This window comes from Empidonax traillii, unplaced genomic scaffold (genome assembly GCF_003031625.1).
Source record: "Empidonax traillii isolate 1590-97213 ecotype Southwest subspecies unplaced genomic scaffold, ASM303162v1 scaffold1164:size165317, whole genome shotgun sequence".
NCBI lineage: Eukaryota > Metazoa > Chordata > Aves > Passeriformes > Tyrannidae > Empidonax > Empidonax traillii.
The window spans coordinates 72,745-89,059 of NW_020956357.1; the positions used below are offsets into that span (position 1 = coordinate 72,745).

A 16,315-nucleotide genomic window follows, 5' to 3' on the forward strand; every position below is an offset into this window, starting at 1 on the left:
TCGACTGCCGGGCTGGTGAGTTTATATTAACAGCATTTGCATCCTTAAAAAGAACTTGTGATATCTGGGCTGGGCTTCACAGCTGGTATTATCACCTTCTGGAGGTGTGTTGTGCTTTGCATGAGCATTTTCCCTCAGCTGGGGCCAAAACCAGCGATGTAGATGGAGTGGGGCTGGACGGTGCTTGTGTTTGTATTGAGTGATAGAAATTGAGCCTGGGTAGAAGAGGATGCTCATCCCTGAATGCTCAGCAGGGCTGTAGGAGCCCCCTGAGCTGCCCAGGGGGTCTTGCATCCCTCCCTGTTGTGTGGTGTTGTCCCTGAGGGCTGGCTGGACAAGGCTTGGCATCACTCAGCCCGGACACCCTCAAAGGATCCCTGAGAGAGAGAGCAGGTTCAAATGGCAAAGGAGAAATTCTGTGAGGCTCTTCCCTGCAAGCCTTCAGGCTTTCAGGAGAGCCCCGGGTCGGTGCTAATCCATTCCCGCTTGTAACCTCGGCTCTGAAAGGGCCTTCTCTGCCCCTTTGAGCCCCTCCACAATGCAGCCCTGACAGCTGCCGCCCCAAAACAAGAGGGGGGTGGGGGCAGCACTGGGAAGGACGGCCCCTCCCACTGCTTTTCCTTTCTGTTCGGTTTTTCTCTGCCTCCTTTTGAAGCCGGGCAGGGAACTGCCCCAGCATCCTTCCTGGAGAGCCCCCTGCCTTCCTGGGAAGTCTCTTGGACTTCTGCAAGTGTTATGCCTGGGTTACAGGATGCAAATCATTCAGTATCTTTAAGGGAGCAATATGTGACTTGAAAACTCTTTTCTTCCTCCCCACTGCCCACCCACCCTGCCTTTTTGGTTTGCTTCTGAAAAAGAAAGGACCACAAATCCACCCGGCTGCTGGAAAAACAGGCATGTGTGTGTCTGTAGAATTGGGTTATTCAGGACCCTAGTGAGTGTTAAGAAGTATATATATTTTTATATAGGTTCCCAATCTGGGTCTTGTCTGTGGTTCCATGCTTGTTGTCCTTGTTCCTGAAATAAATGTCATTTGCCTGAGCTGATCTGCTGGAGCTCCTGTAAGAAGCAATCTGGAGTGGTTTGGAGGATCCAGTGGCGGCGCTCAGCTCATCCCTGATCAAATTTACCCTTTTAGTGGAGAACTCGTGGCCTCCTTTGCTGTTACTGCGTCACTCACAGTCTATATGGCTGGGAAACTTCCAGCAAGGTTTGGTTTTCAATCCTCAAAAGCTGAACAAAGTTTTTCTCCAGCAGCATCTTCCCTGGATATGCGCACTGAGCTGTGCACTGTGGGGTTGTGTGGGGATCCCTGGGCCAGCTCCCAGCGTGGGAGGATAGATGCTGCCAGCCCTCAGCACCTTGTCCTCGCATCCAAGCTTATCTCCATGCCCTGGGACAGACGTGGGCCTGCAGCACATCATCAACCATCCCCTGCTCCAGATTTTTTTTTTTTTTATTTTTTTGCTGGCTTGCCAAAGCGAGCAGCACTGCTCCGAGGATTGATTTCACTTGGAGAGCGTTAAGACAGATCCCATCTCACCCTGCTGTGCGCCACACTCTTCCCCCTCATAACTGGATTACAGAGGCAACAGCCTGTGTGCTTCCTTTGGCAGGGAGCTCACTCATGTGCTGGAGAGGTGACTGGCAAGCCGGGCGGGGATACTCCTGCAGCACCGTGGAGGTTGTTGCTCTTTTCCCTGAATAGCATCATCAACACCTCCAGGTGGGAGCCCTGTGCAGACAGCCACACAAAAAAAAGTCTCTACCAACACTTTTGCTGCTTTTGATAGGTGTAAGTTTTAAGTGGAAAAAGGAGGGCTTTTCTGGCGTCTAACAAATTCGTGAAACTATTTTTTCCCCTTCACTGGTGAATGCATCAGTGTTTGCTGGCTGTGTGAATAAATTGGTCTGATTTTTTCTTCCTGCGCCCCGAATGCCACCAATTGAGCCCCCAAAGCTCGTCTGCCCTTGAGCAGAGCAAAATCTTTTCTTGCCAGACTGCAGACCCAGATGTCTGCGTCAGGACATGATTAAAGGAAAGAACAGAAAGAGGAGGTGACACATTTTAGGTGAGCATTGGGTTTTTGGCAGATGGGGTGTTCTAGGAGTGACCTGAGAGCCTGTGGCCGCAGCCAGCTCCAGTTGGCATCGGTGGTGTGCTGGTGGCTTTTGGTTGCCAGGTAGCTTAAGCAAAGTTTGGAGATGCAAAACCCTGTTGGGTTCATAGAGCATAACAGGTTTCTGGGAAGAGGAAGGAGGACCTGTGGTAATTCAGGATTTGGCGGATGTATTTATAAATCCGTGGAACCCAAGTCTTTGAGATTTGCTTACGCTGAGAATTATGGCTCCTGTGATGTAGTAGTGATGAGTCAGGATCCTCCCGGCAGCCTGCATCACAGGAAGGGTTCTGTTCCCATCCCCTTTTATAGCTGCTGTGTTGAGGGTAGGTAGATGGAGAAAGTGCAGTCATCAAATAGTTTAAAGCCTTTGAACAAAGTGTTTTGGGGTTTTTGTCCCCCTCTGTCGATATGCACAGATTTCCACCAAACGTAAGCACTCCCTTCCTGTACAGTCTGTGCCCAAAAACAGCCTTACACTGGAGAAAGGGGGTTTTGGAAATCAGCATGGGGGTTTCTGGTCAGTAATTTATCCTAGTTTCTTTAAATGGGAACAGCTGTGTTGGGATGTCAGCACGGGGACCCGCTGGAGGTGCTGGTGATGGGCTCGGGTCCTTTGAGCTTCTGTGCTGGATGGAAGGTGGTTACTGCTGAGGGGAGCACAGTCTTGTTTCTGAGCATTTCATCCGTGCAAGGGCTCAACGTCAGACCTTTGTATTTTTAAAATGGAATAATGCTTAGACCCTCCTCATTAAGAAGTGTTCCTTTACACCAGACTTGGTGCAAGCATGAAACGGGACGGCACTTCCCACTCTGGAGAGGGATGAGCCCAAATGTCGCCGCCTCATCAGATGGGCAGAGCACCGTGCACGTGCTTGAGGGCTCACAGTCAGGACCAAACCCAAGAAGAGGCCAGGTTACTGAGCACAGCCAAGGAGGGTGCTGGCTGTCTGTGGTCTATAAGGTGAAAAACCAAAATGTGCCTGGGAAAGGCTTTGATGCTTCTCAGGGTAATGCCACAAAGGCACAGCTGGTCTGAAAAGTGCTGTGGGAGCATCCACTTATTGCAGTGGAGGTCTGGACATGACTAGCAGTGGGAGGAAAATCATCTAGAATTGTTTAATTTAAAAAAACCTATTTAGTGGGTTTGATGTGTACCCAGGACCGTGCCCTGGGCTGTGTGTTACATTCATGGGGAGAACCACCGATGGAGGATGCAGCACTGCTCAGTGGTGGGATGTGACAAGCACAGGGATGCCAAATTTCTGCCTTCTGCATGCTGTAAAAAGGGGTCCAGGAGACCTGGCTCTAGCACTTGTTGGGGGTAAGAGCGTCTTCTAAAAGGGCTTGCTGAGGCAAATCACCTCCCAGCCATCACCAGCCAAGACCACTTTGCAAAGATGGAAGAGGGTTGGGATATTTCCATCAGTCAGGAGCATCCCAGGCTGTGCCAAACCTCTGTGGGGCGTGGGGAAGCAAAGCTTGGCATGGCCTAAGATGGTAAATCAGTCAGGGCTCTGCAGAGATGGTCAGGGAGTGCTATTATACTTGCACAAAAACACTCCACACCTTGTGCAGTGCACTGGAATAAAGCTTCCTGTTGAGAGCGAGCTCACCCAGGACCTTGCATCCGCATTTTGGGAGGGGATGGGAGGGGAGCCAGAAAAACAACACGCTAATATTCATAGTTGAGGATTTAGCTCCTGGCTCCTGGGTGGGTTTGGAGGAGGCGGGTGTGAAGGGGAGCGCGCGCTCTCCTTTGCATGTGTTTGTACCCTTGTTGGGGTATTTTTAGGCTGCAGACCGCAATGCTGCAATACCAGTGCTGGCTTCAAACCAGCTTGTTGGGGCATCGGTCACAGACAGGCTTTGGCAGCACGTTGCTCCACGCAGTTTAATTTAGCTTGCTGAGGAGGCTGTTGAATATGCAAGTGGTAATTGCTGCTCTCCTTTCCTTAAAGCAAAGGCGGAAGCGACACCGGGGTCCAATTTTCTCCTAATGACTGATTTCATTTAAACACTGCTCAGGGCAATGTAGGCTTGATGCCTTTTTTATTTTTTTTTTTAGGGCTAAGGAAAGCTAAACTTGTATCTCTGTGTGCATCACTGAGCCCATGGCCTCTGTCTTCCCTGGAGACCTCAGTCCATCCTGGTTGTATACGTGGGCTGAGCTCTTCCTCATCCTCTTCTCCCTGGATTTCTGGGCCGAGCCCGTCACACACACTCACACATTTCTACCTTTGTTTATGTGAAAGCAAAGTTGTTTGGGAGTGATTCAGCCCCACCACTCCTGCCTTGGGATTTGGGACTTGGCTACAAGTTCCCTGAATGACCCTTCCCATCCTATCTTCCCTGGCTCTGTACATACAGGGGCAATTAAACTTAATTTATTCTGGCCTGTTCAATAGAAGAGGCCAGAAGGCACCATTAGATCACAATCTGACTTAAATTTATTGATCTAATTAGCGGTCAAAGGTACAAGCAGGAGGTGGGGGCAGGACACTTAACATATGATGCCGTGTAGGACTTGTCCCTTCTGTTCTCTTTAACACAAGCCTCCAGATTGCCAGGGGCTGCTGTTTTTTTCTCTTTGAATAACCAATTTCTGTAGGATTTGCAGGGAAGGAGAAGGCTGTGTAGCTGGACTTTGTTCTGACGATGCAATCTGCGCTGTCTGCAGCTCCCAGTGACCTGCCAGGGAGCTGTGTTTTGATTTTGATCCATCATGTCAATGAATATTCATCAGACTTCTGAAGGTTTAATGCTATTTGCCTGGTAACTAACATATTCTCTTTCTAACCTTTTTTTAGCCTTGGTTGCTAATAATCTACAGCCCACTCAGCCTACGTTATAGGGTGATTTGGTTTTTTAAACTGTTTATAGATGAAAATGAGGAACCTCAATAGCTCCAGAACTGGAAGCAGCTCAAAAATACCTTGTCTTGGTTGCTACATGGCTGTCTGCTTTAAAACCCAAAATAAAACCTTGCCTTTTGGTCTGTCATTCAGACTCCTCGTAGAACATTGTCAGGAGCGTGTATCTCTGAAGAGCAGGTGTTGTTCTCGTAAAAGCTTTCCATACATTTCTGTAAGCCCAAGTCAGAGCTTGTAACGTAGCAGCAGGTTTCAAGGACGAGGTTGACGTGGTGTTGAAAAGGGGGTGGAAAATGCTCCCTGGAAGAGGAGAAATGGGTCTGTTTGCTCCAGACCAGCTGCCAGGAGCAGGAGCAGGCCCTGCTTTTGGAACAGTGTGGCTGTACCCACGGACTTGAAATCACCAAGTAACCAAACTTTGCGCGGCTGAGGACGTGTGGGTTCGGACAGAGCTCCTGTGCCAGGGACAAAACGCTGGGCAGCTACCAGCATCTCCCTTTGTGCCCTGCCCCCTGTGGCTCTTTAGAACCCAAACCTTCAGTGTTTTCCTCCACGTTGGAGTGAAAGAGGTCTGTGTGCCTCTGGCTTTTCGTTTCCCTCTCTTCTTTAGGAAAGAAACTCCCCAGCAGGTCCCAAAACCCTCCCGACACCGAGGGGATGCCAGCAGGCTGCTAATGGATTTGCTGCGGTGTTGGCTGCCGGGGAGCCGTGATGAGAGAGCTTTCATGGCAGCTGAAAATTCCTCCATTATGGGCTGCATATTTCTACATCCGAGATGCAAAAATGTGAAATGAGATTTGGGGCCCTTTGGGAAGGGGGACCCACTGGACTGGGCACAGAGCAGTTGCACAGCCTAGGATTATCCTGCGTGAAGACCCAGTAGCTGTTTCCCATCATTCGTGGCTCAGCAGATGATTACACCATGTGCTAAAAACATGCCATGGAGATAATTTCAAGGGTTGGATCCTCTGTTAAAGTACTGTGGGCAGAGCCTGAATTTTCTGCAAGGTCCCTATTTTGAGAGGGCAGCGTTTGCCATGGGATGGTGGTGCAAGGTCTGACCCCTCGTCTGCCCCCAGCTCAGGCTCTCCATGGGGCACAGCAGCTGTTTATTTGGGTGTATAAATCCATAGTTGGAGGGAATGGTTAGCTCCAAGGAGATCAGACACTCCTCTCCAAATGCTGACCTTTTATTCCCCAGGTCTCTTCATAGCTCTGTTAATAAATCTGAGTCATCCATATTTCAACCTTCTGCGTTAACCTTGGCTGTTTGTCCTGTCTCTTAACATCCCAGCGTCTTGTTTCGCAGAGATAAAATATGTGGGTGTGTAGCTTTGTAAGACAAATGTTTAGGCTCTTTAAAAAGAGCTGGTTGATTTGTCACGTTAGAGCGTTTCTCCTCCGTCCTCATTCCTCGTAGGTGGCCCTCCTCTTCTGTCGTTGTCTTGAGAGTCCCAATTTTGGGGCAGTGTTTGCCTGGCCCTTGCTGTTATCAGTCGGTCGGGACACGTGACTCATACCCTGAGCTTTGCTCCCAACCTGGTTTTCAGAAATCAGCAAAACCCAAGCACCCACAGGCGCGAGCGATGCCCGACGTCAGCACCGCATAGGAAAATCTGAGCTACCGGCACCGTGTGATTTTTATCAGCTGAAGTCGCGTCTTGTAAATATTTACTGGAATTTCAAGCAGGGTTTATCTAATTAGGGCCAAGTAAAACTTTCCACGAAGACGAGCTGCCCTACCGGTGGTTGCTGGTGGATGTTTAGGGGCATGTTTAAGAGCCGGGGAATGCGTGCAGGATGTTTTCTCAGCTCTGCTGCTGTCTGTGGCTTGGGGGCATCATGTGCCACGTGAGGTCTTCAAGGACTGAGTCACCCATGGTGGGAACCTGGCGGCCCCAAGCACATCCAGCTGTTCCTGGCAGCAGCCTCCAAAATGTGCCATACCCCTGGAATGAGGGAGTATGAGGTGGGGGTATGAGACAGGGTCTGGCCTGGCTGCTGTGGCATGGGGAGGTCGGTGCAGACTTGCTGGGATTGGCAGCAGCGGTTCGGCCCAGGACTCCTCATCCCACGGGAGCGGTGGCGTGACCCCCCCGCCGCTGCCAGCTCTGGCACGAGGCGAAGCAAATGCATCTTTTTAATTCGCGTGGTTGTCAAGGTTGCCAGGACTGTAAACGTCAAATCTGAGCAGAAATATTTGGCACGAGAACCGTCTCCGCTCTTCCCCTCCGTGCCGAGCGCGTGGGTGGCTCGATTCCTCCTCCCCTCCGCGGGACGGGAGCGCGGCGCTGCGGGGCGGCTGCTCGAGCCTCCTCTCTTCTCTCCCCTGCAGGGTCTAGTGCCCAGGAGGGCAGGACGCTGAGGATCTTTGGCCATGGCCCCAAGGAAGAGGAGCGGTCGGGGGATCTCCTTCATCTTCTGCTGCTTCCGCAGCAGTGACCACCCCGAGATCACGTACCGGCTGCGCAATGACAGCAGCTTCGCCCTGCAGACCATGGAGCCCTCGCTGCCCATGCCACCGGTGGAGGAGCTGGATGCCATGTTCACCGAGCTGGTGGTGAGTAGGATACTTCTTAGGTTTAGTTTTCCTCGCTCTTTGCGGTCTCCCCAGCCTTGGTTTGGAGTTTTCAGGCAAACTTGGGCGTGAAGGGAGCGTCAGGGGATGCTGTTGCAAGCGGTGTTGTGCTGAGCGTCGAGCTCTGCTCCTCCCTGAAGTCCTGCCAGTTTGGGGTGGTTTCTCTTTCTCATTAGAAGGCCTTAATTTCTTAGAGCAGGGGTTGGGGCTATAATGAGGGGAGTCCAAGCTGGTAAAGCAGGTTATCCCCTGTAGGTGCAAAGAGACTTTACTTGCTGAGCACTCAGCCTCGCAGAAATCCTCAGGTGTGGGCTAAATTGAGGTTTGTAAAGTCAGGATATTGTTTCTTTACCCCTCAGTTCCAAAACTTGGAAAAACACGGATTAAGAAAAAAAATAAAAAGCCAAAAACCCTTTAGTTTTCTCTAATTTAAAACATTTTGGTGTGATATGTTGGATAGTGTTCTCCTTTGAGTTGATTCAGCGGGGAAGTGGGGTCTCCCTACAGTGCTTGGATGCATAGAGGGAGCTGGGAGTTGTGACACTGGTCGGTCACACCTGATGGTGTAGCACATCCCATTAGATGCCAGGCAGCATGGTTGTGGTGAGCCAGGTCTCTTGGTAGAGGAGAGCTCCAGTTTGTATTATAAAAGCTCGTTTTGCCCAGACATCCTTCTCCATGGGCAGGATGAGATGTCTGGCAGGTCAGAACACCAACACAGCACGGTGGGGATGAAGGAGGACTTTTCTTGCAGCAGTCCTGCAAACTGCCACTGGTCAGGTGGAGTGACTGCCTCTGTCCCGTGTTATTCTCCACTGGTAACTTGGCCAAATCAGATTTTCCTGGGGAAATTCTTTCCCATGGATCACTCTGGCTCGGTGTCACCGGCCAGGCTGAAGCAGGCATCTGTGCAGGAGGCTCATGTGCTGGAGCTCCACCAAGCCTGTGGCGCCTTTGACCTATTGTCAAAGCATCCCCCCTGAATTCATCCATGAATTCATCACGCTTCGTTCAGTGGCAGTGCCCCAGGGAACCACTGTGAGTGCAGCGGGGCAGGAGCCCAGCAGTCCCAGCAGGAACCAGTCCAGCCCAGGGCATGCCCTGGTGAGGCCCTTCTGCTCTCCAGCCCCTGCTCTGTGCTGCTGAGATTTTTACTTTTTTCCCCCCCAGCTAAGGGTGAGAAAAATTCTCGGAGGCAGCTGCTGCTCCAGGGCATGCTGGCAGCAGGAGCCACACTGGCTCCCTGGGGACTGAAGTCATGTAGGGAGGGGGACAACGGGTGCCCGCCGTGCTCCTGTACAAGCAGCTGCAACCCCTGGCTCCCAAAAAAACTCGGCAGGCAGATTTTGACCCAAGCCAGCGCCAGGTGGGAAGGAGGGTGAAACCAAACTCTGCCCTGTGGGCAAAGGAGGGCAGATTCCCATTCTGGGGAGTGAAGTTGCAAATCCCCCCTCCTTACAACAGCTCCTTCTTGCTCTCAGTAACCTGTTGGTGTCGGGTGTTAAATTTCAGCATCAGTTAAATGGTTTGGAAGGCATCCCACTGTTCCTGTATAAACCCACTGTGTAACATTTGGAAGGGAGACAGAGAAAGCACTCAGAGGTGCTGGGGCTGATCTTTACGCCTGCGGGAACCCGGTGCCACCCGGCCTGTCATGCTCAGCCATCCAGGATGGGATGGCTTGTGCCTGCTCTGTGGGACTAAGGCTCCCTCCAAAGTCCTTGGTTGTCTCAGTCAGTTGGGTTGAGGGAAGTCAGAGAGGTTGGAGGGAATCCGGAGGCTTTGCCAGTTGGGCTTGGTCCTTGGCCAGCTCTTCTCTTGCAGCTTAATAGTGACTTTTCTGCCCCATTTCTTCCCTTCAGGGACTCAGAGTGACAGGGATGGAGGTTATCAGGCCAGGGATGGAGGGTATCTTTGGGGACATTGCAGCAGAGGGTTTGGCCACCTGGATGGACAGTTCTTCCACGGACATCAACAACCAAGCAGGATCCTTGCTCTGCAAATCCCAGCCTGCTGCTTACATCTGAGGGCAAAATCTCTTTCTTTTTGGAGCCATTCTGCAAAATATTCTCCGGGCTTCGTGTGTTTTTAAGCGTGCCTGTTTGTCTGAGGCAGGAAACATCCATAGCATGAGAAATCAGTGATTGTCCCGTGCCAGCGGCAGAGGATGAGGGCCTGAGCTGCAGAGGGACATGGAGCAGCTGTGACTCCAAGGTCAGCTAAAGGCTTGGGCTGCTCTCCCAGTGTCTGTTTTTTGGCCTGCTTTATGTTAGGTGGACACTTTGGATTTTAATTAGAATAGGTAAATAGAATAGTTAAATAGTTGGGGGTTATCCAGTGGCTGTGAAAGGGTTTTTCAGGAGGAACAACAGGGAAACAAACAGGGGATGTTTTCTGAGGATTTTCTTTTCTTGTTTTTTTTTTTTTTTTTTTGCCTTGGTACAAAATGTAGCAATTAGCCTGTAAGAAATGCCTGCTGTAAGAAATGCCTGCTGTTCATCCCAGGCTGCAGGGATGATGCTGCTCTCTGTCCCAGCCGTCCCTATGCAGCAGTTTGGGGCTTTTCCCTGGCTCGGGTCAGATGCAGATGTTGTTGCTGTGGTCAGTGACCGATCACCGCTTCCTCCCAGAGGACCCTTTTCCCTTTCCCTTCCTTTCCCCTCGCCTGGGCTGAATGGGTTTTGTTGGAGTATTGTTGGGATGTCGCTCAAGCGGGCACCGGCCCCGTCTGAAAGGCTTTTCTTTGTCCGCTGTCCTGCCGGGGCTCCGGCCAGGCTCAGCCACCCAGGGAGGAGCAGGTGCTGGCAGAGAGGCACAAACAAAAGCGGGGTATTTCAGCGAGATTTACTGATTTGCAGCCCCCTTGGCTGGGACAAAGCTTTGTGATTTTGTGCAGCTTTTCCTTGCATCGACACCAGTGTGTCCTGCCGGCTTGGGTCGGCGGTGTTTGCTTCCTTGTGCAGGGGTGTGGTACCTGCCAGGCACATGCACTGGATTTAAGGAGTTTCAGGAGCCATCAGTCCTCCTGTAGGACACATCAGGGGGATGGCTGTGCCGTGGGGGCTGCTCGGCCCCTCAGTGATGAGGAAATCTGGGGTTGCACGAACTGCCTGCGAACCAAGGGAACAAAGCTGTGCCATCTGCCACAGCTTCTTTCAAGAGGCTCCTGCATATCGAGGCTAACAATACAGCATTTCTTCAAAGGCTGAAATCTTGCTTGCACGCTCAGAGAAAGCACTTGCAAAGCTCCACATAATGGTGCCATATGGTAGATCTTGCTGTAACAATCCTCTCTATTTTCCGCCAGCAACTAGACTTTCCACCAGATGGGTAAATGACTGATGTCCTTTATATCTGCTTAACACTCCTTGTCACCCTGAGGTTTGTAATGAAATGCTCTGTGTGTGGTGCCGTGCATCGGCCCCGCGGGACGTGGGCCGGGCAGGGGGGTGGAATGGCTTGGTTTGGAGAGGGTACAGGAGCCCCCCACTCTCTTCACAGTGAGGTTGGGTCACAGAGGCATCTCCATCCCAGCAGTACGGGAGAGATGCTCCGGTGACTCCTCAGATAGCTTGGGCGCTCCGAGGAGCTGCTGAGCCTGCTGTGGCTCCGCTTGCCCCTGGAGCACGAGGTGCTGCCTTCTCCCTGGTCGCACGCCTTGCTCCCAGTCTGAATCCTTGCAGGCAGGGGGATGGGATCAGAGGAGATGCTGCTCCAGATGCTCCTCAATGCTTGTCCTCTCCAGGCTTTGAGGAAATTCCATTTACTCCTTCTGATGGGGCTTCTCAGACTTTTCACCTCTGACTTAGTGACACAGAAGAAATTAGAGCGGCCTCCATCTAGCTCTAGGCCCGTATCCTCCCTGTGATGTGCAGCAACCCATTTCTAACCCATACAACCAGAGCAGGTAACCTTCCCTGTGTCCCTCCACCCAGGCTCCAGCAGCTGACAAGTTTTCAGAGACCTGGAGAGGTGGTTCCAGGCTGTGCCGTGTCTTCAGCCCCCCAGGCTCAGGATGGGAGCAGGCCCTTGCCCTCTGATCTGTTGGAGGGGAGATGCTCACACATGGTCTCTAAAGTGCTGGGCTTTATGCCTTCCCCTCCCGCGACGTGGAAGGCTGCTGTATCCCTCCGTGCTGCTTTATGAAGTAGTGGAAACTTGGGAGCCTGAGGAACAATAAAAAGGTCTCTGGCAGCTTATAAGATTTATCACAGCATTTGTTTTTGCTGAACTTGGGGCAACTAATGCATTTCATCCTCGTCGCTCCTTAGATGCTGTGAGTGAGGAGATAGGAGAGAGCATCCCCTCTCAGAGACATTAATTCTGTTGTCTTTGAAAAGCCTCATGATGGGCAGTGGGTCTGTGGCTCACCAGTGCTTATGTAGGATGCTCCAAGTGCTCCCATGGAGCCATGCCATCCCTTCCTCTCAGCGTGCCAGGCTGATTGCTATTTTATACGCTGCTTGAACAGGGAGCAGAGAACAGTCCCACCAGTGTGAGGAGAAATTGGTGGTGCAGTCGGTGTGAGCGCTGTTAGGTGTCAATAACAGCACCAGATTGGGAGCTCATTGCTAGTGATATCCAGTTGTGCTTAGGAACTTCAGTAATGTGCTTTTTCCCCGGTTTCTAATCCAATAAGGAGAAAGTATGAGGTTTTGGGCCTTGCAAAACAACACGGCTTTTAAGTAGCAGCTGAGGGATCAGCTCCAAAGCCAAGCTTTGCATTTCATGCTTGCAGGTCAGCCGTCGTGTTTTGCTGCCTGGTCCTTGCAGCACTTAAGAGCTTCAGGATTTTGAGAGCCATTTAATGGTGACCAAAGCTGTTTCCCCTTTATCTGGAAAGAAAAGCATGTGGTTGGTACCCAGAAGAAAAAAAAAAAGAGAATTGCAGTAGCCCTTGAGTCCTGGGCAAACTACCCCTTTCTGCAGAATCTGTCCAGGGCCAGGCACTCCATGTGAGGTTCCTGATCCCCATCCCACTGCTCTTTCGCAGGAACAAGCTCCCTCGGCTTATGAATCACTTTTAAGGAGGAAGACCAAATGATTGTGTAATGCCCACTTTTAAATTCACTCTTCAGTGCCATACAGACACTTTTATTGGGCTGCCCAGGTTCTGCTCTTCAGATGTGAACAGCCTGGACCTGCCATGCTCCCGTCCCAGCCCGCTGCTCGCGGCGCTGGTTTTCATCACCTCGTGGAGTTAACACCCTCAAAGATAATCTCTTAAATGTATGTTTTGATAGGTAAGCATCTGATAGAGAAGTTGCACACCTACTTGGTGAGAAAGTAAGGGTTTTCTGCCTGCATGGATTCCCTGGAACTGAATGAAGCAATCCACCGAGGAACGCTGTATTTCAGCTGAAACACTCCTGTAATTGCAGTATCTGTTACAGCTGCGAACTAGTGTGGGGGTTTGCCCGAAAACCATGTTGTTCCCAACTCGTAATTTTACAAAGGAGCCGTGTTATAGCACAATGTGAACCCCAGCTGAAGGCAGAGAGCACATAAGGACCCCCTTTGTTTCCAGGAGAAGTACAACTGAAGTGGAAAAATTATATGGTCTACCTGCTAAATGCTTTCCACTTTGCACTTCGTAAAAGAGGAGGCCACATCCCTGGGAGGTGCCTGGGCAGCTCATTCAGTAATGCCTCGGTGATCTTAATTGGGGCATTAAGGTTTTTTGGCTGTCACTTGCTCCAAGTGTTTCTGGCACAAGTCACCATGGAGTCCCAGGCCCTTTGGATGGGGAGTTTGCTCCAGCAGCAGTCTTCCTCCTGATTGCTCAGTGGTTGGGTGGTGGTGTTGGAGGATTATGAGAAGGATTGAGCAGCACGTGAGTTCTGATTTATCATCAACCTCCGCTGGAAGCGTTCCTGCTGGGAATAGTCTGTGCCTGCCTTGTATCCATTTGCAGATACAAATGGAAGCTGTTCCTACCACTGTAGCATCTATTGCTGGCAGAGTCTGGGTGTTCCCCAGCGTGGGAACATCACCAAGGTCAGCTTTTGGCAGCCGAGGCTTTCCACAGCCCTGCAGGCAGGATCCTGCCTGAGCCCCTCTAGTGAACCTAAATCCCATCAGCTCCAGCGTTCAAGTCCATCCTGTTATTTACAGGGATCAGCTTCTCTTTCCCTACAACACCCAACATCTCTAAGCCAGTCTGATGCCTAGTTTGCATTAGGCATCCTACTGGGTGTCAGACCTTGAAATCAGAGAAATCACAGAATGGTTTGGGTTGGAAGGGACCTTAAAGGATCATCTCATTTCAAAGCCCCTGCCATGGGCAGGGACACCTTCCACTAGACCAGATTGCTCCAAGTCTCATCCATCCTCTGTCAGAAATCAGCTCCTCTCAGGGTGACTCTGATTTGCACCTGAGTAAGGTCTTTAAAATGTCTTTAGGATGCCAGGTGTGACTAAAGGCAGGGCTGTGGGGGAATAAGGATCACTTGTCCCACCGAGGTGTGTGCAAGGAGTCCATTTCCATCTTCCACTGCTCATCAGCATCAGGTTGTAGCTGGCTTCTACTTCCTGCAGCTGCATCCTTTGGGTCCCACACACACAGTGGTACATCGCGGGAAACTTTCAGGATCAAGTTGGCATGGGGCTTGGCAGCCTCTAATTCCCATCCAGCACCCTTTTGAAACCCTTCCCAGGGCATTATCTGGGGAAACCTTGTCATGGTTTAGCCCCAGACCAGCCATACACAGCTTCCTTACATGAGACATCCCTGTCAGGCAGGGCGCATCCGAAGCCACACTTGACCTGTTGACTTCACTGCCATCTTCAGTAGCTCTCAGGGGTGCCAGCAGCAGAGGCAGTATCTAAAATCTGACTGAAAAGGGAGCTGCTGCCTTGGTTCTCTAAATAGGTGAGAAACTCACATCTGAAATACTGTTTGCCAGCTCTGTGCTTTATTGATAGGAGGTGCATCCACCAAAGGACAGTCATCCCCAGCTCTGGTTGATTAGATTGAATCAATTTTAGCTGTCACAGTAGTAAATAATGGGCTAATACACTTTTTTTTTGTCGTTGTTTTCAGGGTTCATGTACAATTGTGTGGAAAAAGTGCGCTGGTGATGCACCTGCAGGGCTTCTAGATCTGGGAATGCTCTGCAGGGTAAAACTGTGTAGATCAATAAGTCAGGCTGGAAAAGTATCCTGGGTTAATCAAAATGGGAGAAAGGTTTTCCAGATGAGGTCGGTGAAAAGGTCACAGGAGGCCAAGCTCAATAAATAAAGTGGAAAAAAAAAGTAGATGTGAGGTTATAGATATATCTCACAACAAAAAAGAATGAGAAACCTAAGCAGATACTTCTCTTAAAATATACTAGTACTAAAATATAGGCACCTTTAAAACCTTTAGTCTGTTAAAATAATGAATTGAATTAAATAATATTAAAGCATTACATGCTGTCTGCCTCAGGTGGGTGTTTGAACTGATGGGAGCATGAACCAGCTGCAGCTGGAGTTTATTGGAGAGCTGAATCAGCTATTGATGGACATAATCTTTCTGCAGAAGAAGGAAGGAATACATTTTTTATTTATGTCTGTCCAATGCTTTCAGGTCAGTAGCTGAGTAGGGTGGATTAGGGTCTTCTCCAATCTGGGACTAAAAATTGAATGTGGGAAGAGGTTGACTAGGCATAGGCACTTTGAAGTGCTTCCACGTTATTCCTTGTTGCTGCTACTCATTCCCTTGCTGTAAGCAATTTCCTCTATTCAGGAAATTCATTACATGATAAAGGCAAAATGAATAATAATCTTCTATCTGTTCTGCTTATTCATTAAGAAATATGAATAGTTGATTTTTGTTCATGTTCTGTAATTGCAGCTGCAGGTTCTCGTGGGTGAATTAAAAATACACAGTGATAATATTAGCAGGGGTTGGTTTGTCTGAGGGGTTGATTCTAAGCTCTAGTGCTAGGGAGGAGGCGTTTTTATTACTAATACTAAAAATAAAACACTTTTAAAAAAAACCTGATATAAATCTGCATACACTGAGAATTCTAAATTGCCTAATAAAGCTGCAGCTAGAGGAGCACAGGATGCATGTAAAGGCAGATGCTTGTTTGCACTGATTAATATGTCTTACTTTTCAAGAAAGCAGCTTAGAAATAAAATAAGGGGCTAACTTAGGTGGGTTCTGAGGTCTGCTTTGTTCCAGTAGCAGGGCTGGCAGGGGCAGGAAGGTAGCCACTCCACCGGCCGAGCGGGCAGTGCCGTCCCGCGGCGGAAGAAGATTAGATGTGGAACGGGGGAGAAAATGCTGATTGCCATTTCCCTTGACACCACAGCGTTCTGGGATAACTCAAACTGATGAACTTGGAGAAGAATGCCTGGAAGAGAGTGAAAAAGTGATATGACCCCTGAGAAAGGAAGCCCATGCAGGCTTCAACAGGCCATTATTTATTAACTTTTTAATTCCCATGCTAGACCAGTTAATGCCAAATGTTGCCAAAAACTTTCCACTTTTTTTTTTTTCCCTTTCCATTTTTTTCCTTTTTAGAACAATCTCAGAGCTCTCAGGCTTTAACTGAGGATGCAGGACATCTTGCCTTTGTGTGCTGTAGTCTTAGAGCTAAGTTTCTAAACCCTGTGCATGCATCCATCAGGAGTAAATTCACTTGCTGTTTGTTATGTTGGTCATTTGTTGATCCAGTGATGTCTTTCTGTCCGTGTGTGTGTGTATATGCACACATGTATGTATATGTAAACCCAGAGAGAGAGAAGTTGTGGATGCC

At 49.9% G+C, this 16,315-nt stretch overlaps 1 protein-coding gene across 3 annotated transcripts in view; it reads left to right on the forward strand.

Annotated features, from left to right (window-relative positions):
* DAAM1 (dishevelled associated activator of morphogenesis 1) overlaps positions 1-16,315 on the forward strand; it is a 94,860-nt gene that overhangs the window by 32,285 nt on the left and 46,260 nt on the right. For 2 of the 3 annotated variants that reach the window (XM_027905538.1, XM_027905539.1), the window contains exon 1: positions 7,371-7,553. In XM_027905538.1, coding sequence (XP_027761339.1) covers positions 7,371-7,553 — 183 coding nt within the window. Of the gene's footprint in view, positions 1-7,328; positions 7,554-16,315 lie in introns of those variants that run through there. The other variant, XM_027905537.1, reaches the window with a different exon arrangement.